At 43.2% G+C, this 24,275-nt stretch overlaps 1 protein-coding gene across 2 annotated transcripts in view; it reads right to left on the minus strand.

Annotated features, from left to right (window-relative positions):
• The window catches only part of PPARGC1A (PPARG coactivator 1 alpha), a 345,732-nt gene that overhangs the window by 99,745 nt on the left and 221,712 nt on the right, over positions 1-24,275 (minus strand). Inside the window, exon 1 of one of the 2 annotated variants that reach the window (XM_068149305.1) lies at positions 21,123-21,290. The exons of the other annotated variant lie outside the window; for it this stretch is intronic. Within the exon in view, the coding sequence (XP_068005406.1) occupies positions 21,123-21,143 (21 nt within the window). The 5' untranslated portion in view covers positions 21,144-21,290. Of the gene's footprint in view, positions 1-21,122; positions 21,291-24,275 lie in introns of those variants that run through there. 2 annotated transcript variants of the gene reach the window in all.

A 24,275-nucleotide genomic window follows, 5' to 3' on the forward strand; every position in this document is an offset into this window, starting at 1 on the left:
TGGATGGAGCTGGGTAGAGGAGCTGCCCTTTAAATAGAGAGCACAGCTGCACATTGGTCGGTTGGGGATTTAAGTGCCAGCCTCTCTAACTGTATTAATGGGAATTTAAGATGTAAAGAGATACCACCAACACAGAGAAATAAAACAGTTTTGATCTGATGTTTCTTCAGCATCAGAACCAATGGAGAACAACAGCCTGGTACTTTGTAGCTTTCACAGCTATAAGGCAAGGCAGAAACTCTTTTATCTTAATACACTTCCTTTTTCAGAATGAGAATTATCATGTTCAAAATGGCCCTGAAAAATGAAGACAGACATGACACCAATGCTACTCAAGGCAGTTTAAAATCAGAACTTATTTGTCTGTGTCAACATTTTAAAGCAGAGGGTACAGAGAGTTTTGTTATTTTTGTACTAATAAAGATCCCAGAAGCCCGCAAGGACCCGGTACGCTACTTCAATATTTAGAGAGTGTGCCAAAAGCCCAGGCATTGTATTCCCAACAAGGAGGCAGAAGCACAGAGTTTTGCTGCAGTCTTGGTACTTTAACTACGTGTCACTGTGCATCAGTGTTAGCTGGAGAACCGAGAGCATGGCTAATGAGAGAGAGAGGAAAGTAAAAACTGATGGTGACATAGGATTTTCCCTGAAACATCACCTCTCCCTCTTTTCCAGGTATTAGGAAAAGGTTATGCTCCTTTTGCTCACAATTATAAAGTGAGAATTCTGGTAACACAAAGGGCCAAGCTTTTATCAATTTCCAACTGCTACATTTATTAGGGAGTGCTTCTAATCTTTTATCTGAGATGGGAAACGAATCCAAGGCTGAGAATCTTTTGCTGATACTTTTTAATTGCACTGAAACCACCAGGCAACATTTATGTTCCTGTTAAGATTTGCTAATTTTATTTCACTTTTTATAGCTGAAGACCTTTGCAAAATGCATTTTCTCACCTTTAATGAATACTAAACAAAACTGATTGATACAACTGGAAATGTGTTCACAATGAGTAAAAATTACTTACGATGGCATTAAAACATCAACCTAAGTTATACTTAGCATTTTTTCACGTCCAGGGGAGGTATTTTAAAACATCTCCTAGATTAATAGTTACTACTCCTGTTGTTATAATTATTGTTACTATTATTATTATTTATATAAAAAGTGGTGCAAAAAATAAAAGAAGCAGAAATCCTTGAAGTTGCCTGGTTCAGGGTCTGCACCAATGCCTGTTAAAGAGGTCTTGAGAAATATTTTGGGTACTATTGCAAAGGAATCAAAAGATCAAGGTGGTTTAGTTTCAGTTCTATAATGGTTATTGTTTTAAAGTACTGATGTATTTTTATCATATCTATATATGTGTGTGTGTATATATACACACACATTTCTAGTTCAGAGTTAAATCTTGAATGTAGCAGTCTAACCATAATCCCTATAATTAACAGATAGTCCAGCATGCTGGCTAGGCTTTCCCCTCTCGAGCAGATAAAAGTCATTTACAAGAAAGAGAGAAAGAGAAGGAGGGAGGAAATACAATTTTCTAGCTGATGCAATGTTTTACTGCAACACACTGGTTCCTATGTGGCTATTTAAAAATATGTTTTCAAAGATAGCTGATATTTCTGTTGGAATGCAAACCTAAAGGTATTTTTATCTCAGTGCACAAGGGTTGCACAGAAATCTCAGGAGCCCTAATGAGAAGATTCCCAACCAGTCTGCTTCAGGGATTTGTCCAAAACCCAAAATTGCTGTACCACATGGCCCAGCACTGGCAGTATCTGCTGGGCAGAGAGACTGGAAGGGAAAAACAGGATCCCTCACGCTATGAAGAAGTCTTTCCTCACTGTCTGATCAGAGAGGAAATGTAAATGCCATCACATTGATTGAAGGGGAAGCATCACACACCGTGCGGTCAGTCAGAAGCAACTCTGCAGTGAAGGAGAAGCTCCTTGTTTTGACAATGAACAAGGCAGGCAAGTGAGTGGACACCTGGTGATTTAAAATGCACCAGGATTTGAATGGTGGGCCTGTTTGCCAAATTGCTGCTGCTCTTCTGAGCCAGAAGAAGTAAAATGTGTTTCTCTTACACATTTCAGCTGTTGTGCTGTATCAGAAGGCACTCCAGGCTGGAATGTGAAAACAAGCCCAAATTATCATCCTGGATTGTTTTCCCACAGTTCCTACCAACTTTCACGCTGCAAAAACCCATCTGACACGTACTGCCATTAGTGCATTACCTTCAAATTAGGACTAATAAAGTCCTGTCCCAGTCTGCTATAAAATACCAAGGTTGTTTTTCAATTGCATAGTCAGTGCCATGAACCGATGACAGACTGTGTGTGTAAGAAGTATTTCCAACCTCTAACTAAGGCCCAGTATGTATCAACATTGGAGAGAAGCTTGCAGTTTATCTGCCCCAACTCACATCAACAGTAAACATCACCCAAACAGGTGGCTTCCTGCCTCTTTGGAGCTATTCTCTGGATTATTCCTACAGCTGACTACACATGGAGTGCCTGACAGAGATCTCCCCACTGCCACTGCACATACATCCTTCCTATTACTCTCTTTATCCTCCCAATCAGAACCACAGACTGATGTTTTGGTGCCCTTGACATCTTTCATCCGAAGCTTCCTTTCTCTGGGCTGCTCCCATTTTCTGCAGCACCTCGCACACAGCCCTACCGCATCACCTGTGTGCCCCTGGTGCCCCACTCAACCTATGCTTGATGTGGCTTAGCCTCTGCTCACCAACAGCTGGTCTCTGGGAAGCTCAGCAAGTCCCAGCTGAACTTTCCATTCACAGACACTGCTCACAAGCTCCACATACAGAAAACCACTTTACTATTCAGCTTCACGTCCTACAAGTGAATATCCAAATGCTGCAGCATTCATCAGGAGGAGTTACTGGAAGCATTTACCCTAATTATGCTCCTGTCTGAATTGGTTACTGATCTTGTATTATAGTTAAACTACCAAAAGGATTTCTAAAGCAACAGATTTTTTTGCTGGTTAGTGGTTTTTATCAGACAGATAATGGGAGAAGAGGAATAAATAAACTCAGTGAGGTACAATTACATCATCTTACTATTTCAGCATGATAAACAAAATGGTATTCTCTTCCCTCCCCAGAGTGCTATGAGGCTTATTCCATTAAGGTTTGTCAAGTGCTTGGATGGAAGGCTCTGTAAGTGCATGGTGTTATTAGGAAATACTAAACAGAAAACTAGATTCTAATTATCAGGATAAACAGGCTAAGTTCTGCTTGGCTAAATGCACTTGGGAGAGGAACCCAGGACCACCAGCGTGCTGCAGCATATGCATCCTTATCAGATTCAACACCTCTTATCCTCCAAAAGACCAGATTTGCTCAAGTTCAAAACTACTAGAGCTAAAATTCATCATCCCTATCCCTTCCCCAGCTCTGAATAAAAATTTTACTCCCACTTTAGTGTGTCTCTTGCATAGCAGACTGATGCAATTAGTTTTCCAGGCATCCCTAAAACTGCCCATCACCCTGTACAGCTGGGACAGAAACATCACACAGGTACAGCAGGCAGACCCTCTGCTCCCACACCTGGCAAAGGCTCCTGCCCTTCCAAGCACAGGGCACAGCCTCCCCTGTTATTTGGCTTGAGGCTGCCTTGCTCCCTACATCCCAGCACCAGAAGGAAATCCTTGTTGTAGCCTTTCTGCCTTTCACCACAATGGAGAGACCAAATGGAAAAAACCAAAACCACAAGTAATCATCCTACAAACGTTTCAGCAGAGATAAAAGAAGGAAACATTTGTGTAACACTGCGCTGATCAATCAGAATCAGAGGGAAAAACTGCCCTTAATATCATGCGTGAGGAAAAAGTCTCAAATACTTTTGCATTGATCATTCATGATTAAAACTAATGTCATCTGCTAGCTTTGGTGGTGTTTGTGGTTTGTTGTTTTTTTTTACCTTTGCTGTCAAGTCAAGCCTGAGCTGGGCACAGCCATCTGGGGCTTTGCATCTTCCCAAGCATGCTGTGCAGTCTGATGGCATCGCTTGCGTAAAAGCCATCGACTGACAAGGATTCAAAGGAGACACAATTGCTGCAGTGAAGAGGCTCCTTTCACATCAGGGACAAGGTAGGGATGGGTAAAACTGTGGAAATAGCATTTATGGTAGGTAGAACAGGAACCCTAGTAAAGAAAGAAGGTCCTTCACAGAGTCTTCTATTCTGGGAGAGTGAACACTTTGCCAGCTTTAAGTGTCCTTTAAAAGGAGGCAAACGACCCATGCCTACAGACCTGCTCCTAGAGCCTGTGCACAACACACAGCCCCAAGAGCACAGCTAAAGCACATTAACCAGTTCCTACTCACCTATTTGTTTGAATGGAAAACTATCTTCACTGAACCCCATGTTAACAACCTGGCTGCTGAAGCTTTTCTCACTGGGAGTAAGCTCAGAGATGTTTGGAAGACAAAAGTTGTGAATTACAGTGATGACCTCTTGCTAGTGGGGACTGCTTACCACAAAGCAGCATTTGCAAGACTGATGGTTTGGGCTTTCCTGCAAAGATCCCCCTCTAGAAACCAGGTCTTGGAACACCAGCAAAATATTAAGCAGGATGGTTTGCAACCTTCCTATCTGTCTCCTCTCAACCCATAACAACAGGCTGAATTCAAACAAACAAACAGAAGAGTCTGTAGAGACTCAACATCAGTCTCCTTCCATAATCCCCACCGAGTGGCTCTCAGGAGAGATGGCTTTCAGCCACACTGCATCCTGACCGAGACTGAGGGAGGCTGGGCTGCAGAAGCATCAGCTGGGAAGCCTGTTTCAGGAACACCCAGGTTGGACTGTTGCTAATTCACTAAAACTTGCTCTTCCCTTTAGGTTTATGCATGGAACAGCACCAGCCTTACCAGCATGCCAAGCTGCATGGATGGCTTGGGTTTAGGAGAGTCATCACCACGTACACCCATTTGTTGTGTTCTCCATCCATATAACAGCTACAGATTCACACAGCCTCCAAGCAAGCCCTTCTTCTACAGCTACAGTGTGGTTAGGCACGCACTGAGGATGGGCTGAGGCATCCTGCAATGGTGGCACCATCTCCTGCTTCTCAGAAACTGCCTTCCAGCACTAAGCAGCCTGAATGGGGAGTATGGACTGAATTGGAAGCATGCAATTTTTAATGCGTCTACTTATTGAATTTTTAATTTGCAGATTATTGACTGTATGGACTGTAATGGCTTTGAACAACAGGGTGAGTGTGTATGCCAGACATCTGAAGTAATTCCATGTGAAAAGAGAGAGCAAATTGCTGGAGCCTTTAATTACACTATTATTTAATAGTATTAAGGAAGGGCCAGGAAAAAACAGAATACTCTCCCCCTGCACATTTATCTACGTCTCAATAAAATGAAATGCCATTTGTGTGAGATGAAGGGAAGGGTGGCTCTGAATATATATATATATATGCACACACATGTATACAATATCTCTGAATGGGGCTGGTATGAAAGGGCAGCACATAAAGAACTGATGGTTTCAGTCCATGGGATGTTAACACTTTTTGCTTCTGTGATCTTCTAAGCCCCCAACACCAAGAAGCCATTAAATGAAAAGTCATTAGATTTCTGCCCTGCCTTTTTCTATGCATCTGAAGACAATAAAAACAATGAGGCTGTCACCAATTCCCACATCTGTTTGCATATTGCATACTTTATAGATATAGGGCCTGCTGCCACAGAGATGAGGACTCCCAGGTTGTGTTTTTCAGCAGGCTCTTGACAGCACGGTCAGCACAAAAATCCATTCAGAACAAAGCAGCAGCCACGGGCCAGCCTCTTCACCATACCCAGCCCAGGTCATGCCAGGCACTCCTTCCCTCCCTGGCAGCAAGGCACTGCTCTTCTTCTCTTTCCTCATGCTTTTATTTGGAAACAAAAAGAAACAACATCCTGTCATCAAACCTCAGTAAGGTGTAATTATCATAGCTACGTTTTACCTACCACAGCGAAGGTTATTAATATGTGAGGACCACAAATATCAAGGCTCAGGAATGTCACACGAGAATGTCATAACTAAGCCTACGTCTAAAATAAACACTCGGGAAGCCCCTTCTCAGAATCTCTGCCTACCTACGTGCAAGTGCACCTTGTCAAGGGCTGAGCCTTAAAGGCAGGGCAACAACCTGCGCAAGAGCGAGGCCAGATTGTTATTTGGGGGGAGAAATGGCAATTATGCAGAGAGCTAGTGTTTTGCTGTGACTTCTCTCCAACTGGTGCCGTTGGAAGGAGCCACAGCTCGGCTGGAGCACGCTGCAGCTGCTCAGGCTGACCTGCTGCCATCGGAACAAGGCTGGGGCCGGCTCTTCTCTTTCATGCCACCGACTATGTGCCTGCCTTGTATTTCTGCTGCCCCTTGCCAGCACTCGTGTCTCAGGCAGGCAACTCAAAACTCTGTTATAAAAAGTACCTTTGCTAACATTTAAATGCACTGTGCCCAGCAAATGAATTTAAGATGAGTTGGTGTCACTGGGTGCTTTAGATAGATACATATTTTTACTCACTGCCAACCAGCTCATCGCATTGAGGTCTAGCAGCGCTGAAAAAGAAGGCAGCGAATACATACCCCATTGGAAACTGAAATGGCACGCAGCAGGACAAAGCTTGTCAGTGGAGGGATGAGCCAGGGAAGGGAATTTTACAAATTCCTTTCAATGTCAGGTCCTTAACTTTGCAGCAGCAGCTCTGTATACCGAAGTTTTGTTTCATGCCCTATATATATTCCCCTTTCATGGAGAGAAGGCTGGAGACTGTGCTTGCTATTCTTGGAGTGCTGTCGTGGATGGGTGGAATACTAAGAGAGCCACATCTGAAAATGTGCACTCACAAACTCTTATCAGTGTTGGACATACATAATGTTTTTTTCTTGCAAAGTTTTTGCTATGAAATTGGTTGTCACACAAATCCTCGTGCTTCTCCTTGCTGGGCTGTTGGGGCTTTGTAAACTCCCTACATTACTGTAGGTTTTGATGTCCATTTTAATGTTCCTTAAAGATAAAGCCAATCGTCTATACTGAAATTTCATGCACTCTTTTGTTCGCTCGCACGGAACTGCGTTCTCACTCCCCACTAAAACTTCACATACGTTTCAGTAACTCAGCAAACTCCATCCAGATAAAAATACCCACCTGTAGGCATGAAACACTTCTGCTCTAATTGAATGTAAACACAGCCTTCCTGAACACACATTCTCTCAGGTAAGAGCCTGTGCTCTATCCGTGTGAAGCACCACCATTTCACTTGCTGCCACGGGAAGTAAGGATGGATTAGCTGAATAGCTGAAACACTCTGGTCTACCCTTGGAAAACTGAAGGTTTCTTCAACCTTAGCTGAAGATTCTCTCAGGCCAAGCTTTTGATAAATTATAATTTATCAAAATAACACCTGCACTTGATACAGAGACTTCAGGGAATGCTTTATGTGAACAGAATAGATGGGAAACTTCAAGGGTTCATGGCTAAACACAAGCTGGCAACTAGCACTGCTAGTCCACCAAGCACACTGCTCTCTTAACAACCTGTTTTTCACCTGAAGTGTAATTCACTACAGATTTTCCACTGCCCACTATACATGAGACAACAGCAGCACCACTTTGCAGGGTGTTGTGTTTTTATAAAGCAAGAACCACTATTGATTGCATGTGGAAATGCAGAACAATGAACCAATAACTTCCATCAACAGCATTTTAATCCCTTGAGTAAGGTGCTCAACCAAGCCCTTATGGGCTCTTTGCAAGGTTTACATTGAAGTGACTGGAGCACAGCAGCAGAGAACTGCAGTGGTCAGAGCAGAGACCTAGAGGAAGTAATGTAGAGGAAACCACCAAAAAAAAATGCCTATTTAGCATGCTGAAAACGAGGATTGCTTCAAACAAAGCTCTTCGTGGAGGCTGGCTGGGATTACACAAGCTTTGATAAAGTTGAAGCAGGCCTCAGAAAAGGTGTATGGGCTTCAGCCACAGAAGAGCAAAACACAGACACTTTCCAGATTAGTCCTAAAAGGTAAGGGGCTTGCAGTACAGTTGGCCACCACCAGGCCCCAGGATGATGATGGAGATGATGATGATGATAATGCTAATAATAACAAGTTAATTAACACAGAATAGGTTCTAAAGTAACCAAGTCATCTAAAGTCTAAGTAGAGGAGTTGTTTTCTTTCTAAGTGAAGAAGGGGAGCACTGCTTCTACATCTGCTGCATTCTGAAATCATACTGGTTTCAGCAAACAGGTACCCTGGACACAGCAGTCAACAGAGCAACTGAGGGGAACCAAAGCACTAAGACAGCTGAAGCACAATGGAAAGACCCAGTGCTCTATTAATAATGCTCACATTTAAAGAAGCATGATAGAACTGTGGCATTTAATATCAGTGCTTATCAGGAGCATCTCAAGAGATTTCATCTCTTTTAATGTATGTCTTACAAAAGAAACACCACTACAGAGTGCTGACTTCAATGTTTTCCTACCACTAACAGCTACCTTTCAGGGAAGCTCCCGTGCCGCTTTCCTCTTCCACATTTAACTGACTGCAGATTTCCACGTTTAATTGAATGGGATTCAATAGCAGGAGCAGAGAGAGTTCAAATTGTCCCTTTGGGGATTCCCTCACCAGGAATTACTCATTCATGCCATGACATTTTGAGGGAATATCATAATGTCGTTTTGGACACAATGTCATAACTTAGAGGAACAGAAGAGTAAGATGGAAACATCAATTACAATAAAAGAAAGGGTGTAAAAATCATGGTTTGCCCTGTGCCCCTCCTTTCACAGGGAGCTCTGAGTTTGAAGAAGGCTGTTCTGTATCTGCAGTTGCTACATGATTGGGTCAGTACCATCACCAGTGACAGGGTCACTTGCAGGCTGTGTCCTGCTTAGCCCACATTCACCCCAGCCAGCCCACACTCCTCTGTGGCAGGGTAGAGGAGAGCGTTGTTATGGAGACTGGTGTAGTAGGTGAGTGCTACTGGCAGGATCTGGCCCTTCCTCACAGCAAGAGATAGCAGAAAAGGACTGACATGGCTGTGGTGGGTATGCTTGTCTGGCAGTACCGCAGGGTGGGAGCACAATACAAAGCCTTTGTATGAGCATGTATGTACAGGATCACTGAAGGCTTATATGGATAGAGAGAGAGTCCTGAGAGTTATTTTAGCAATGCTACCTCGTGTGCTGACACTGAATTCCATTAGCAGCACCACTCCACAGCAGAATGTTGTGGTTTTTAAAAACATGAAAAATAAGTGTGAAAAATCAGGCAGATGCAGAGCTGTGATGGGAAGGCTGAGTGTTTGAAGGTATCTAATATGGGGATACAGCATGTCACAGATGAGCCACCAGGTCATGTATGTGCAGTCTGAGGACAATGGCTCAAAAATCCTTCCAGAGATACTCCTTGCACAGCCAATGAGATGTGAGTTGTGAGGTAAAAGGTGAGGAAATGTCCTATGGGGTTTATGGCTTGAGGAGGAAGTTGACTTTACCCTACCCTGTGTGCATTAAAAGCCTTTCTCTTTGTCCTCCGTCTCTCTGCCTTCAACCTGCTATCTGATTTATATTAATTAAATATAAGTGCAATTAAGAATGAGTTATTTTCATTATGAGTAAGTAGGTTGAAATGAATCCATCTGGTTTTGTGGTAAGCAAACTTCAAGGAACAGAACTCTAAGTCTCTAAAAGAAATAAGGCAGTGCTGCCCCCTTTATGCTCACTGTCTGATTTTCAATTACTTACTACTCTCTACATATTATTTCGCCTGTTGTGTAACTTTTCACTTTTTGTGTTACAGCTGCTATGCCAACACGAGAAAGGCACTAAACATTTTGTCACACTGTGCTGAATGGCCTCAGAGTTACCACACTGTCAGTAAATATTTGTAGAAAGGCTCCTTCCCGTTGGAAGGGGTGCCTGGACCCGCTGCCACCTGCCCTGACTGCCCCACTGGCAAGTCAGGCTGTGGGGATAGCTGGAAGACAGCGAGCTCCCTACCTCCACAGTCGAGCTCTTGGCAAAGACTTCACTGGGAAAGTAAACTTCCACATTAGGGCTTCATCACTCTGATATTATAATTATTCTGTGTTTCAGTTACTGCTGCAGCTTCAATTCATCTAGCAGTAGGCTTTTTAGATTACAGTCCATTTATTACCTACTTTTTTTTTTCCCCCAGAAGGTTACAACGGTTTATTAATCCATCAGTGGACTCCCTAAAAATATGATCAATGATGCTGCATGAAATGTCATTCTTTATACACTTTAGGAGGTTCAGCAATTAGCACTTCAAAACATTATGATTGTATTGAAGGTTTAAAAAATAAGTTGTACAGAAAAATACAGAACCATATCCCTGAAGAGTTCTGCTGAATTAGGATAAAACGCTGTAACTCTCGCCACCTGACAGCACTACCTTCATGGAATGATTCAAAAATGCATGTTATTTGCAAAAAGTTTGGGGAAAAAAAACACAAAAAGGGAAAGTATTAGGGACAGCATTTGATTAATGAGACTGTGTCTCGAGCAGCTCCACAGTGCTGCGGTTCCTCAGAGTCGCCTTTCAGACATACCTTGAAGCCTGGGAAGCGCTTGCTGCTGTTTTCCAAAGCATCTTATTAAAAGAAAACACTCTGACAGGGCTGCTTGCTCACTACAGTGTGGCTGTGAACAAGGAGAAGCTACAAAACACATTACCGTTTGCTTTCCTTGGATGAAGAGAGGCTCTTCAATTACAGAAGCGGAAAGGGGCGAGGATGGAACCACGGTGGTGAAAGCCCCACACGTACTCATCTCCTCGCTCCCCGCCCAGAGCCTGCAGGCACAGCAGCCAGCAGCACCTTCTGCAAGGTGCTGGGAGAGAGTTAATGCTGCACAGCCTCTTGCACTGCATTCACACTGCATTCAAAGGACAGCACGCTTTGCTGAGCCCTGCTTTAAGAACACCGCTTACTGTAGCGCTGTGCCAAATATTTTGGTTGATATTTAAATAATTCATGAATGCTAAACTCATCTCTTTCTCTTGCCTTTCTTTCTTTTTTTTTTCTTTAATAGAAGAATAAAACTGTCATATTCAGGAGCTGACCTTTTTACTCTGCTATATAAACCCATTAACAATACGGAAAAACAGATCCCAAACATAAAAAGCTTTGAAATATCAATTTAAAGGCTACTTTCTGCTATATCCTTTATTGTAAATGTTACCAAGAAAAAGGCAGAAACCAAAAAAAAAAATCAATTTTTAATATATTTCTTCCTACCACAGGGCATCGGAAGCATTAAGGCTTTCTGCAGCTCCCTGGCTACTCTCGCCAGCCTTGCTCTTCCCACACTCGCCTTTAAAACGTGATTAATGCATGTTTGCATATACATTTAAAGTACTTCTGGATGTAAATTAATTAACAATAATGCAGCACACACAAACAACTTTCCCATTATTTGATTACCCAGAAAATCAGTTTGGTATTTACATAGCTGCTGCGACTTAGGCAAAACAAAATGTTGCCCATTTTTCATTAGCTAACTGGATCCCCAGCAAACCAGGAATCCAGGCAGGAGGCAGACTGTTGGAGTGAGGTTTTGAAGCCACTGCTGTTCTGAAGAACTCAGCCAGCTCCAGTAAAGACATTTTGTGACAATGTTTTCTGCCTTTAAACTTTCAATGGTCCAGGAATACTGAGTAGGGCTTAGAAGTTCCACCGCACATCAGCACCACAAGGGTGCTGTATGAGTGATGGTTATGAACAGCTTTGTGCAATCCCAGTGTGGAAACACTCCTTTGCATTTTCTTTCTGCTGCTTCTGAGAAGTCTCCCCTTTCCATCATAAATCCATGCACACACACACACTTCTAACTAATTTCCACACTCCATATTTGAAATCATCCTACTGCTCCTGGTCACTCTAGTTTCCAGGCTTTGTTCACCTCTGTTTCTCAAACTACCCTTATGTTTCTGGAGATGAGGGTGGAAATTTCCTCTGTAATCAAGAAAAAGAAGTAGGAGCCTTTGAAAGCCTGCAGAGAGGGAGATCTGGATTAGGATCTAATTAATTAGGGATTAGGAACCTAAATTACCTCTCTGTTCACAATGTAGGCATTTACTTCAGGAGGACTGGTTCACTATGTGCCTGAAGGAGGAATGTGAGATATAATCTAGATATTTTCCTCAGGTTCACATAACATACTCTGTCATAGGTTTCATGATGAATTTTTCTTCCTCTCTTTCCAGATCAGGCTCTGGCTCAGTAACACTCATTGCTATTCTACTAATAAAGCAATACCACATTCTCCAGTCTAGAAGTAGCACATTAGACTAGAAAGCAGAAAAAAAGACAGCTGGACAACACTGAGAGGCTGAAACCATTGCAGAAAATCATTAAACTATGTTTGCTTGGGCTCTAGGGTTTTCTTACACTCCTTAATCTACTTTTAAATACCACCTTCCTTTTCAGGCTGTCCCACTCTCAGAAGCATAATCAATCTACTGGATTGCTCATGGGTTAAAGTGACTCTGGGATTGCTGGGAGAATGTGTGAAAATGTTCTTTCAGAACTATGCAGTGGCATTGCTACAGTCAGGCTGCAACATTACAGAAACTTCTCCCTCTGCTTGTAAACATATCACTGAAACTCCACGGAGCTGCATGTCCAAAGCCTCCTCTCCAATCAGCTAGAACAGTCTGGGCCCCACAAATGCAAACCAGTTAAATATTATTTTTAGCCCTTTAAAAGGAATTAAGAATAAAGCCAAGTTTTCATATGGCATGGAAGTTATCAGTGTGTCCCATGTCATTTTAAGCTGATCCTTTAAGTGTTAAAATAACACAGCAGAAGCCTACAAGGCCGTGAAAAGGTTTTTTTGCTCCCTTTCAGAGAAGGGAGTAATCCAAGGGATTTACAATTAATTGTACAGTTTCAGCACCGAGTAACTGCACTGGGTGAAAGTCTGTATAAACTATCTTAAGCTGGAGCTTTCAGTCTGTCAGGCCAGTGCTGTCCGCTGCAAACTCCACTCCCAGGGTAGCACAGCTGCTTTCTAAACACCCCTGCATATCATAAGTAGTACTGCAACACCTTGGGGCACCTGGATGAGTTACAAGCAGTCTTGTTCCCAGTTTTAAGAAGAATCACGGTGTCATTAAAATGTGGATTTCATCCTGGGCATGACCACTGTCACGGCACAAGCATGGAAATACTCCTGTGGGAAACTCTGTTGAGCCCCCGTAAGAGAGACCTGTCTCTGCCAGTAAGGAGAGAGCACAGCCTTCCTCAAACAACACAGAAAATGAGAGGTCTCTCAAGAGAAAAGGATTTCATTCACTATTTCCTCTTAATTGTCCCTGTCTATTGAGGCCCTAAACCTGTTGCTGAATACTGGGGAATTCAGAATAAACAACCATAAGGTAAAGCTTTTACCAGCATGTATCTGAGCATTAACTGAAATGCTTTAAGGCAGAGTAAAAATGCTTCTAAGCATTTACATGAGATGAATAGAGCTTGGGTAAGAAACAAAAGAGGAGATATTCACAATACTTTTCTTTATAGCTATCCACATCTATTAGCCCTCACACACAATGACTTCTGGACTAAGTTCTCAGAATTAAAGCCCACTGCAAAGAACCCCAAGGTCTTAGAAAACATGGCTTGATGAAATGTTCCAGAACGACTTGTAACCAAATAGCACTGAAAGGACTGGTCTCTTAACAGCAGATTTAGAAGGCACTGGCTTTGTTGCTTGGTTCTTGGTTGGATTTTTTTCTATTGATAGCTGCACAGAGTATTTCTCAGGCAGACTTTGGGCACTTTAGGTACATTATGCTTCCAAATACAGCGCACACATCACCAAACACCCAACTGCAACCAAACCTTAAACCTCCTTCCACTGCATCTTCTGCACAGAAACCTGTGGCATTACAGAAAAGCTTTTTTTTACTGCAAATGGGAGTCATGTGCCAGGATACCTTCCCCTCATCCCATTGCTGATGGTCTGAGGTCTGATGAGGCTGTAAACTGCAAGGCCAGTGCAGACGCAACTCTTCAGAAGCAAAGTTCTGATTGCACTTAGTGTGGGAAGACTTTCCACAGGTCCTGGCACCAGGGGTCCCAGCAGGGTCCTCAGCCCTCTGGAGGAAACGGCTCTGAAGATGTAATCTGACTTAAAAGCTCCCAGCAGGGAACACATCCTCCTCCCAAGCAACTCGCCACAGAAGCTAGTGATCTGACTGCTGAGGAACTGTGGCCAATTTCTCCCCTGAATTTGCTGGGGATCATCTTTTAACCCTGGCATCTCAGCTCGCCTTCTTTGCCTAGATTAAGGAGCTATCTGCTATCGAAGGTATCGTCTTCAAGTAATACCCTGTAGACCATCATCCCATCATCTCACATCCTCCTCTTGGACAAAGTAAGTAGATTGAGCTTCTTAAGTCTGTAATTGTAGGGCCTATTTTCCAGAGATTGAGTGAATTTGCTACTGACTTTAATGCTGTCAGGATTTACTCTCAGAGCCTCAGCTGGGGCAACTTCTGTGCTCAGAGGTCAGAAGAAAATGTAACTAAACCGTTGCTGAGATGTTCTGATTCCAAATACCTCCTGCAAATCTCTCTTGCAATCTGTTTTAATTAAGGCTTAGCAATCAGAAGGAAAAAAAAAAGATCTTTGAAGTTGAACATTTCAATATCATGTGAAAATGTTAACTACTGACTCCTTCTGTGGAAGCCTTATTCTGTTAGTTAACAAATTTCCAATACAGGCAGCAGCTTGTTGAAAGCAGATAAAGGGAAAGAGATTGGTGTGGATAATACCTTGTGGCTAACACACTCCTTAAATTCAGTTATTTACCAAATGTTGTGCTGGTGACAGTGGAGTGCTTGGCAAAAGCTGGACAGTAAATCATACAAAATTATACTCCCATGCAACCTTAAATTTTGCATTTTAATTGCCTTTAAACAGATTCTGCCCATGTTATAGCCTAAAATATGCAATGCTGTTCTAGATAACGGAAAAATAAATGGTGGGATCAGAAAACAGCAGTAAGAATTATGGCTGGATTTGTTTCTCCCAGTGCCATTGTGAGCAAGCAGAAGGGAGCGGGACTGCTACTTCTAGCTACACTGGGAAGGGCTCAAAGGGTCTGTGTAATGAGGATCTTCATGGCTGAAGAACTGGAAATAAAACCCTTACAGGCATCTAACAAATCAAGCCAATGATCCTAATATTTGAGAGGCCTGAAACAGTTCCATTTCCCTGAGAGCTGGGCAGAAAGACAGAGCACCACACCGTACCCGATGCACTAACCAGGGGCTGTACTTAGAATGGTACTTTTGGACATTAAAAGACTATTTTCTTTCATGTTTTCGTCTATTTGTGTTGGCAGGAAGGTACTTGTGCAAGCCTGCCTGGGTGCTGATGAAACACAGGCTACCCAGTCTAATTTTCAGTGTCTGAGTGCTCTCACAACCGACTGAACTTGATACCCAGTTAAAAATGAGTGGTCAGAAACCTCAATACAAATGCTGTAACATGTATCCTGATAGCCTGACTACTGAGGGACTGCTGTTTGCTTTTATTGCTCATAACATTTGTATTGATAACTACTTAAGCTCTACAAAGGATTCCCACATCTAACTTTCCTAATAATCTATAGCAGGCCATGAAATCTACTGCTTGTGAGAGGGCCAACCCATGAAATCAGGCAACTTTTGCCCCGATTTTGGAAGTTAAACTATGGTAAATACTGCAGTAGAGTGTGTGATATAAATGTGAGTGTACCATAATACCCACAGCATACGTACTAATGCAACCATTAAACAGGATAGTACTGCCACAATATTAATACATTTTAGATTATAGTAGCAGAACTAATACACATTAGGTTACATCATCTTCCCACAGTAATTACTGGAATACTACATTATCCATAAGAAACTGCCATTTGCCTCCCTGAATTCCATTATGTGCCATTTCAAAGCAGCAGGAGCACAGCTGGCCTCTGGAGATGAAGCTCCAGCCGAGGAGCAGTGCTGGGCACCCCAGGAACAGTCAAGGTGCTTAGGTGTTGCTGTGTAGCACAGACATAGGAAGCTCTTTGGATAATGTTTCCTGCAGGAGCAGTCTCAGCTGGAGCTGTGGATGCCTGGCCCTTCTGGGTCCTCTAACCTTTCCTCTCAACCCTAAAAACAATTCTAATAAAAATGCTGAGAGACAGGACAAGGAGGAGCTCTGCTTTTTGATGGTGAGAGGCAAAGGCATTTCCCCTGATTAGTTTACCTGATTAATGTTGATCCTGATCAATGACAATGATGAAAGGCCATAAACTCCTCCTGAGATACTCAGAGCTTTTCAGCTCTCAGAGAAAAAAAAAACCAACCCAAAACATAAATATTCATTTGGCTTATAACACAAACTGAAACCCCTCATTTGACCAGTTCTGAGTGCTGCCCTACCTCCTGGCCAGAAGCAGGATTTATTCATTATTTAGATGAGCACTCCCCACAGCAGGAACACACTGGGGCTGGGGCCAGCACAGGTATGGGTTAGGCTGAGGAGGACAAAATTTTGCTACACCTGTGATTTACTCCCTTCACTGAGATGCCTGCCTCCACTTCCAGCAGGACCCTGAAAAACATCTCGGTCCTTCCTCCTCCAAAGAGGCAGCTGGCAAAAGCAGCTGGATTGAGGACAGAGATGAACCTGTTAGTGAGCTGTTTGCTTCTCTGTGCTCCTTCCTAACCACCACTGAGTGTTCACTGCATCCCAGTCACATCCTAAAGATACCATTTGGCAGGAAAACTGCTGGCAGAAAGTGCAAGGAAATAACGGTGAGGAAGTGACTGGGTTAGGAACAAAGCACTGCAGGCAAGCAAGTCCTCTGGACTCAGGCAGTATCACTCTGCTCCATCCCTGGACTATGTCCCACAGTAAAAGTAGCTCACAAAGCAACAAGGAGAGTAGCAGAGATGGAGAGTATGGCAAAGGAGAGGAAGGCAATCAAGTAAAGCAACTCTGATCAGTATCTGCTCCCACAGGGTTTTGCTCCTGTAACAGTGGCAAGTCCTTAAGCATAGGTTAAGTCCCAAATTGTGTCCTTTGCACCAAGGAACAACTCACTGACTGGCACTTAGCTGACAGCAACACATCCTGATATTCGGGGGCAGGTGATGCCACAGAATCAACCAGGTTGGAAGAGACCTCCAAGATCATCAAGTCCAACCACCCAACCCTAACTAATCAACTAGACAATTTCCTACCAAGACACAAGAAGGCTCAGGATGCCCTGAACCATATGGGACACAGCCTGGTCCCTGCTCCAGATGGCACAAGGAGGAAAGTCCCCATGCTGAGTGCTGCACAGTGCTGCAAGGATGCCCAAGAGGAGCACCCCTGCACTGACCAAGCCTGTGCCTGCTGCCTCTGACCTCAACACACACCAGTCTCCAGCTTAGCAAGCTCTGGCTCACCTCCTGCTCTCTCCACCACATGGAAGTGCTCACCTGTGGATAAGAAACCCCCAGGTGACCTACACCATTCCACATCCACCACACATAAAGCCTCCACTTCTCCAGGTCCCTCTGAAGAGAGAAAAAATCCTAGGAGAGAGAATGTGTGTCCCTTTAACAGAGAGATATCATTAACCATTCCAACAATTTATCAAGGCTTCTCAGGCATTTCCAATCACAGCAATTTTAAATCAAGGTTGGATGCTTTATTTCTGAAATAAATGCTCTTGTTCAAACAAGAATTATTTCAGGGAAGTTTGATAGTATGTGTTATACGACGTGGTCAGACTAGATTAGCACAGTATTCCCTTCTGGCATTATAATCTATGAATCTATAAAAGGGAAAGGATTTAATTGATGAAGTTTAGCCCCATTAGCCCCTCATTACCAGATGACATTGTCATCGTTAATCTCTGACTCCAAATGACTATAGATCCAAATTCAACCTTTTCTCTCTAATTTTATATACATTTTATGTCTGTGATATACACACATGGTTTAAAGGGATTATAAAATCCACCCTTTACCTTTCCCCTGCCTTAAATACATGGAAAACATCACAGATTTCAGAATTAGCCCATCTGCAGCTCCTCTATCTGGAGGAGTTCTTCAGTAGATTTTCAAAGGGAAAGCAAAGGAAATTCATTCAGACTGGAGAAAGACATTCAGGGATTGCTATGTTGAATCCTGGGACTGTGTGGAAAATGATGTGCAAAAGCCATGCCCAAGCAGATGACATAAATGCACTTTCCTTTTAGCTCAGAGATGACCTTAAAGAGAAGACCTCATCTGGAGGATCATAACTCTGTTACCAGGGAATAATCATTTATGAAAGATCTTGTTGAAGCCTGGGTTTGGATATCAAGTAAATTCTGAGCAGCAATTTTCTTATATCCATTTATAATCTCCCCAAAAGTTTGCAAAGGAAAACAGGAACAATTGAAAGCCTTCAGACTGTCCCTTCATTTTACACCCCACTGTACTGAGTTGCCCAATTCACTTCCCAAGCATTTACTTCACTTTTTAACTAGTCCTCATTTACAGATTTCATCCTCAGTCAAGAAACAGTACTCAAAAAACTGGCCTGCAGTGAAGTGGGTATTTCATCTAGCTTCATTACAGGCAACAAAGGAAAGCAATCTGTTGAGTTCACTTCTGTTTGGGTTGGCCTGCTGCTGAAGAACAACTGTGATTTAAGGATATCTGAGATGTGGAGTACATGAAGAGAAAATGCAGATGGAATATGGAGCTGACAGAAGTCAATGGCAAATCTGTTGAATTTGTTTCATTCCAAGTACACAGTTTCTCCCCCCCGCACCTCACCATTTCATAGTGCATCGTGTGAATGTGATAATACAGTCTGAAATTGTTAAACTTGGTGTTTATGGAGACGATTCCTTCATGCACACATCTCCAGCCCTTTAAAACAGAGGATGAACCTTCCTGATGCTCAGCAGCACTCAGTTCTAGTCACCCCATGCCCACAGCTCCCTGGGAGTCAGCAAGGCAACAGGGCAGCTCTGCAACAGTTTGCTCCCACGTGCATTCACCAAGCAGAGGATGCACCAAAAGCCTTCTTGTCTGGTCTTCCACTTTTCCAAACCAGAAATGGTCCTTCCCTTTCTCTTGAATGGGCAGCTGAGAGTCCATGCCCCATTTGCAACAGTTTGCTTCTCAGAAGAACAAAGTAAAGAAAGATATTTATAGCTCAAATCTAAAGTAAACCATACCTGAGAAGCCGGATTAGACAAAAGTCCTTTTTTATCTGAGGTTTTTGCTACAGATTAGGGAGGATTAAGCAAGCATCCTGCTCTCACCGCCGTGTGAACGGCTGCAGCAGAGGGGAAGTTTTAGCACGCTCCCCATTAACATGAAAGGCCAGAGATGTTTAAAGGTAAGCACAAACCAAGTTTTTCCAGCAGCCCGTGTCACTTCCAGAGAGTTCAGCACAAGTAGTTTGGGTTAATAGTGTACTTGCATGTAAATACATAAAAGCTTCAGTGCCGTAAAGCTAATTTAAAAAAGGACATTTCTCTTTATCGTCCCCCCGAGTATAATAGAAGCTATGATATTCTTTCTACCATAATGTACGTTTCATTAAAGAGCTGGAGCTATAATTGTCTACATCAGTATGTAGCAGCAGACTGGATAAATTGTCCACATAAATTGCTTAATACAACTCTGAGCCCTGTTGCAGAGTGCTGGTGACTCCTACAAGCGCACCGCTGAGTCCTGCCTTAGGTTATGCTGCTACCTGCAGCTCCCCAGGGCTTCGGACAGACCCAGAAGGAGCCCGGGTCCCATAGAACCGCCCGCTGCTGAAGTCCACGCTCAACACCACATCAAACATTTAAACCTGTTCACGATGTTCCACGGTGGACACGAAGATTTATGTGACAATTATGTATATGAAGCGATATGCAGGCTATTATCATTCTTAATAAATCAATAAAGTCAACTGAGGAATTAAACTGAGCATGTACGGAACATTTGACAGCAAATATATTTCGGTCTCTTAAGCGCTGTCATTTTCATTGCAATTTACTGCCTACCCTGCAAGAGGGTTAAATCAGAAAAGTGAGTAAAGCAAGAGAAGAGGTCTCAGAAAAGGAACTACAGTGCATTGAATTGCAATTTCCTAGTAAATCAGCATGGCAGAGGGAAATTTTTGTCGTAACGGGGCTGTAACAATCTTTTTTTAAAGCCAGTTTTGTCTTGAACCCGAAGCTAACGTTCATTAATGGCAACTTTAGGACTGCACTAAAACATAAAACATACTAGAAATGTAGAGATGTGATTTCATTGGTTTAAGGTTTCTATGCATTATTCCTCATAAAATATGAATGCTGATATCGACTTAGTAGGTAGGATGCAAAGTATTTTCCTTTTTAAGCCGAAGAGGAAAGAGGGAAATCTTCGAGACAACAGCCATTTTCCAGCCTAATGTGGAGACTCAGCACTCTCCTGACTGAGGTTTTTTTTGGATCTTGATCACATTTTGACTTTCTACAAGATATATTTGCATGAAGGGTTTCAGTTTGCCCGTTTTTCATCCTGCAGCAAAATGGAGTAGTTTCTTTCAGAATGTATGGCCTCTGAAGGCACACACAAACACAGCAATAGAGGGCGTGGGCTCACACAACCCAGACGCATCCGTGAGAATATTGTCTGAAGGAAATCCCCCCAAGAAGCACACCAAAGTTTGTGGTTGTTAGCCCTCAGTGTTTTAAGTCAGAGAGTAATGAAAGCAAGCAGCATATGTAGCACATCCATGTGTACCAGGATATTAAATGCTGCTTCGTGAGCGCCTTTACGAGCCTCCGTATTCCCTGCCCTCTTTTGTGGAAGTTATCACTGTATTGGATGTTGTTGAACATATTTGATATGAAAGCATTGTCTGTTTGCTACCAGTATCTAACGAGTATCTCCCCTAGAGTTGCCAGCAAGGTGCTGATTAATTAACTGAAGTAGTGAAGCTGAATTGTACAACAGCTGTTTAGAGAATTGTCATTAACTCGGTCTCTTTCCCCATCTATTCATTCCCTCGCAGTGCTACCTCTAAACTGTGCCTTTGGGAAGCTTTCTGTTGCTCCTACCTTCACTTGTCCACGCTCCATACCGAAGGAAGGGGTGGCTGGTCAAGGCTTATTTATAAAAAGAGAAGGGAAGCATAGGAAGGAGGGAGAAGAAGAAAATAAACTTCCTGGAAGTCGCAGCTCTGCTGTCACTTGTCAATGGCAGCTGACAATAGATGGTCCTCCAGGCAGAATGTCAAAGCAGGAATCACATATATCCTCAGCTGACTGAGAAGCCCAGGGCTGTGACAGTCCTTCCCCAGGACCGCTCTGCAGCCCAGGGAGGCAGCTCGGCTCTCCCAGCCGGCAGAAGAAGGGATGAGGGCTAAGCAGCTGCAGCCCACTCCCACAGTGTAATGACACTTGGCAGTGGATCCCAACCTGTGGACCTCAGCTGCCCCACTGAATAAAGATGATTATTCAGGAGAGTATAATCTGTATTAAGTGGCAGACGGAGGGGTGAGGGGAAGTGTTGATAGGAGAAGCATTTCTCGTTAAAACATGCTGGAGAGGCTTTCTGCACTTGCAGGAGCTGCACATTTCAAAGGGGAAGGGGCAACAACGATTTTTCTTGTGTGTTATAGCTTGGGTGAAATTAATGCAAGGCAAAGTTTGGCATGCTCTCCTCGGGCTGATCACCTGACCACCTGAGTAAGCTCAGCTTATTCCACTTGACGTGCTCTGCCGTGACACGCTGGAGATCGAAACGTTAACACCAGCTGCATCTCTAACTGCTGCTCTCTGCAATTTAATTTAATATGAGGCTGCTTCACATGGGCCTGGCTTTATTATGCTTGAGAGTTATGAAAACTGGAAATTACACATGTGATTAAACACCATCTAATCATTCCACGTACTAAATAAGCCAAAATACATTGGGAAATAGATCAGGTACAGTTTTGGTGTGAAACAAATGAATGCAGGAATGTGTTGCATTGATATAGATGGAGCATCTGCCTCATGATAAAATTAAGTCTTGTGACAGAAATAAATCACTGTAGGGGAGAACGCAAACCATTATCCAATAGGATTTTCTCTTTCCTTCTTATGTGACGGGACTTATTGGATTCCCTGATGTTAGACAGCCAAGTGCCTCCATGATACGATGATAAATCAGCAAGGCTACACCATCTGAAATTTAACAGCTCCTTATTTTTGAGATGTTAAGATAAAGGGGGGGGGGGGGGTGGGGGAGGGAATACTTTGATTTCTGCAAGTAACTATTAAATTGGGAATCTCCTTTCCTGATCATCTGATGCTCCGTTGCTGTGTCATATCATCAAACAATGCCAGCAGCCAGCAGTGGGTAAAATAGATTTTGGACTAAGATGAATACGAGAACCACTTACCTTCCTTCTTGCTTTTCCAGTAGTCACAGTTTTAGCTAAAGAACACCGTATAAAGGTTACTGTTGACATAAAAATGTACTGTTCTTATTACAGTCTCCTTTTTTTGCATGAATATATACTCAAATGGAGCCCCAAAAGTGTGGAGTTTTGCTGCTTCTTTCTACATTTGAATGAAAAAAAAAAAAATTAATAATCCATAGGCTACCTGAGAAATACAAAATAAATAATGGAGCTTCAGCGTGTATGGTGGCTGATAAATGTGACTCACAAAACACACCTTCAGGTTTTAATAGCTTTCCATTGTTAGAAGTATGCTATTAATTAGTGGGGAAATGGATTCATCTATCCAGGATCTACTTGGATTTCTTCCTTTTAAACACCCCCCCCCCCCCCCCCTTTTTTTTTCACTGTGGTGGCTTTTGGCTACTACCCTCAAGAGAAGAGGAAAGGAGGTGGCTGAGAGAAGATTGCCAGGTAAGATGTCTGTAGGGGCATTCCTAAGCAAGCCTGTGGGGAATGCCACTTAAAACAAGCATCACAATTAGGTAACTGATGAGGTCACGATTAACATACAAATGAGCAGAGGAAGGTAAGGAGCATCAGTCACAGCACTGCTAAGCACAGCACCGGTTCAGGTGCCTTTGGTGGAAATACATCAAGAGCCTAAACCTGCTGGTCTCGCAGGTCGTCAGTGACATCATCCTCTGAGCAGTGTCCATATGTGACTGTCACTGTAAAGCCACTTTCTCCAAGCTGCCCCTCCACAGCCTGCCCCACAATAAGCTCTGCTGGGGAATGGCTGAGCAGGGAGGGAGGGTAGAGAAGAGAAAGCACTGAACGTTTATCACTTTTAATTAGGGTAATCTCCTTCAGAAGCTTTAACTGCTCTAAACTCCGGCTGCCTTCAGACAGACCTGGCTCCATGCGACAACACCATAAAAGCCATTAAAGAAATGTAAACTCCTCTGGCTGGGCTCTCCACACAAGGGAAGGAGATATCATAACTCTATTACAACCTGCCAGGAGCGATACCATCGCTAAAGTCAGGCTCTGCAGCAACACAGAGCAAGCTTAAAATCACAGCCTAACCAGAGCTGTTTCCTCCCAGACAAAGCAAGGAAAAGCCAGGCTGTTTCTAATTACTTGTCCCAGGCTGTTTGGGAAGCACTGTGCTGCACGGGTGAAAGCCAGTTATTATTTGACATCCTCTGGCTGACAAGGACATGATAACTGGCACTTGATGATGTACCTCTGGGAAGGGAACAGCATCAAAGCAGGCAATTCAGCATCCTGCCACACTCTGTGTTAAGAAGCCCTGATCTGCAGGTTTTTTGCAAAAGAGATATGAAGAAGGAAGGGAAGACAGAAGATAAAAACTTTGCAGGGCAAATCAGAAAGGCATCTGTCTGCAGCCGTGTGTCACAGGAACGATACAGAGGCTGAGATGAAGGAGACAGCCAGGAAAACCAACCAGGGGTGAGATGCCTCTGCCAGCAGCACATGAGCCATTCGCCATTGGCTTAGGCTGGGCAAAGAGAAGGCGACATCCAGGAGGACAGTTCTGCCCGATTTTCAAGGGTTTATCTCAATTCAGGGTGTGGTATTTTAGCAGCTAACTCTGACAGATATGTTTAGAAAAGACCAAGTTTTAAGTGACTACCCCATTTGTATCACTACGTAAACCTTACCATAACCTCACCAGATAACTGCTATTTCTACCCTGAAACAGTGGCCTACCCTCAAAACACAAGACACTTAGTGTTGCACCACTCCAGCCAACAAGAGTTTTGGCCCTGAGGGAGCAAGAGCAGTACCTGAAGTATCT

Source organism: Melanerpes formicivorus, unplaced genomic scaffold (genome assembly GCF_026170545.1).
Source record: "Melanerpes formicivorus ecotype bairdi unplaced genomic scaffold, bMelFor1.0.p_v2 SCAF_18, whole genome shotgun sequence".
Lineage (NCBI taxonomy): Eukaryota > Metazoa > Chordata > Aves > Piciformes > Picidae > Melanerpes > Melanerpes formicivorus.